This window comes from Protomyctophum bolini (genome assembly GCF_963924005.1).
Source record: "Protomyctophum bolini genome assembly, chromosome: 8".
In the NCBI taxonomy this organism is placed as follows: domain Eukaryota; kingdom Metazoa; phylum Chordata; class Actinopteri; order Myctophiformes; family Myctophidae; genus Protomyctophum; species Protomyctophum bolini.
Window position 1 is genome coordinate 41,269,067 of NC_137869.1, and position 2,062 is coordinate 41,271,128.

The window sequence follows — 2,062 nt, forward strand, 5'->3', positions numbered from 1 at the left end:
GCTTACTGTATGGCTGAACGCACGCGCGCACACACACACACACACACACACACACACATACACATACACATACACATACACATACACATACACATACACATACACATACACACACACATACACATACACACACACACACACACACACACACACGCACATCGCCATCAAATGCCTTGGAAAAGACTTGGCCCGATGCTAAATGAACTTGACGAGCCCTGACCTAAACGGTGAAATGTGAGGACCCACATTTTATGTTAGGGTCTCGTACCTTGTGCCACATGAGGTATATCTGAAGCGGCATGAAACGGTGTACCACCAGAATCTCCCTGTAAAAGCAGGGGTGATGGGGATCTATCTTTTTCGATGGGACCTCCAGCCCAAAAGTCATAACACCCATATGGCCAGCAGGCTTGAGACCTGCTTGGGCCAAACACATCCCCATGTACACGTCATCGATGGGGTGAAGAGGCATGTTCTTGGACATGTTGTATATGACTGCGGCTGTATATCCTGACAGGAGGAACCCCCCGCCGCCACAGTATGGAGGGTACTCGTTTGACTGCTGCACCTGAACAGGGACATAGTATTTGCTTGATGGATCACGGATGGGCCTGCCCCCATTCAGGTGCCCTACGAAGAGGTGTGTGCTGCTGTTTCCGTCCTTGTTGCTGCCCAGGAGGTACTCCACCATGTTGTCCGTGTTGGCAAAAATGTCGTCGTCCCCGTTGAGGAGGAAGTGGACGTGCGGACACTTAATGTCCATCCACTCCAGGAAGAGGACCTGCTTCAGAGTGAGGTTAAAGAAGGTGTCGTTGAACTCCCACTGCAAGATGTCTCCGTGCTCGCGTTGTTCCAGTTCTAGCATCTGATCCAGCCTCTGCCGCTCGAACCCACTGCCCGCTGTTCCCACGAGGAACAGCCTACGGATCTGCTTGCCCCTCTCCATCCTCTCCTCGCCCCAGGTCTTACGCAGCACCTCTCGTCGCTCGTAGTTCTCAGGGGAGCTCTTAATGACAAGCAGGAGGAAGACGTCCCCGGATCGTTCCGGCCCTCCACATTTATCAGGGACGTCCAGCAGCAGTGGGAAGTGACGGCAGTGGTGGTAGTACAGGAAATCTTGGATGTGCGTGGGTAAAGTGGAGAAGCCTGTCACGTTGTCTGCCATGATGGACGTGTTCCTCTGGCAGGTTAATGGCCAGGAAGATGGAGAGGAGGTGCTTTGCTTGGCTGCCGTAATCCTCGGACCTGCTGTGACTTCTCCCACGGTCCCGTTGGTAGGAGGGCTTTGCCTAAGAAGGACGACCAAGCACAACACCGCAGTGGCTCCAACCAGCATGAAGCCCATGCGAGAAAGTTTCCTTCTCATCCTTCACACTATAATGGGACAGAAAAACCTATTGAAAAGCAGTGACATGATCTCTCTGGAACTCTCTATAGCTCGATCCAATGGGGCACAAGAAAACACACTTGACGTCTTATCCACAGCATTAGAAACACTTAAATCATGACAACATCTCTGATGACTGTTATTTTCCTTTTTAATTTTCTTTTTCCAATGGTAAAGTACCTGTCTCGCTTTATTTATTTATTATTATTAGTGTTATATTATTGTTTTTCTACCCTTTTATTTCTCCTTAGATAAACTTTATTTTGTCTCTCGCTCAGGGTACACCAGAATTACCTTGGTTTACATTTCTTTAACTTGAGGTAACCTCAACCACACTCTAGTGAAGAGCACGCCTATCAAGACGCCCCCTGCACTCTATAGTGAAGTTCTACATAATAGTCAACCCTGAACAGAAAGTGTGGCAAAATCAGCCTTGTTCAGACCTAGTAATACTACCGACCACTATATGTTTCAAGCATACGAAGCATAATTACCACACAGCCCTTTCAGTGCGCAACAGAAAAGATGAAATAACTATGAATTGATTGCACACACAATCACTGAATTGTGTATTTGGTGCACCAAATATACAATAACTGACTTTGTCAAATACATGACACCTGAACGTACCGAGTGGGTCAAAAAGGAACATTTGTCACATGTCTCCTGTCATGA

General features: G+C 48.0%; 1 protein-coding gene across 1 annotated transcript; it reads right to left on the reverse strand.

The window, feature by feature from the left end:
• Window positions 1-220: 220 nt before the first annotated feature.
• On the reverse strand, window positions 221-1,366 carry LOC308320245 (N-acetyllactosaminide beta-1,3-N-acetylglucosaminyltransferase 3-like; the record flags this gene model as incomplete). The annotated part of the gene is made up of 1 exon (XM_080770563.1): window positions 221-1,366. The coding sequence occupies one exon, from the start codon at window positions 1,364-1,366 to the stop codon at window positions 221-223; it is 1,146 nt and encodes a 381-aa protein (XP_080626689.1).
• Window positions 1,367-2,062: the final 696 nt, after the last annotated feature.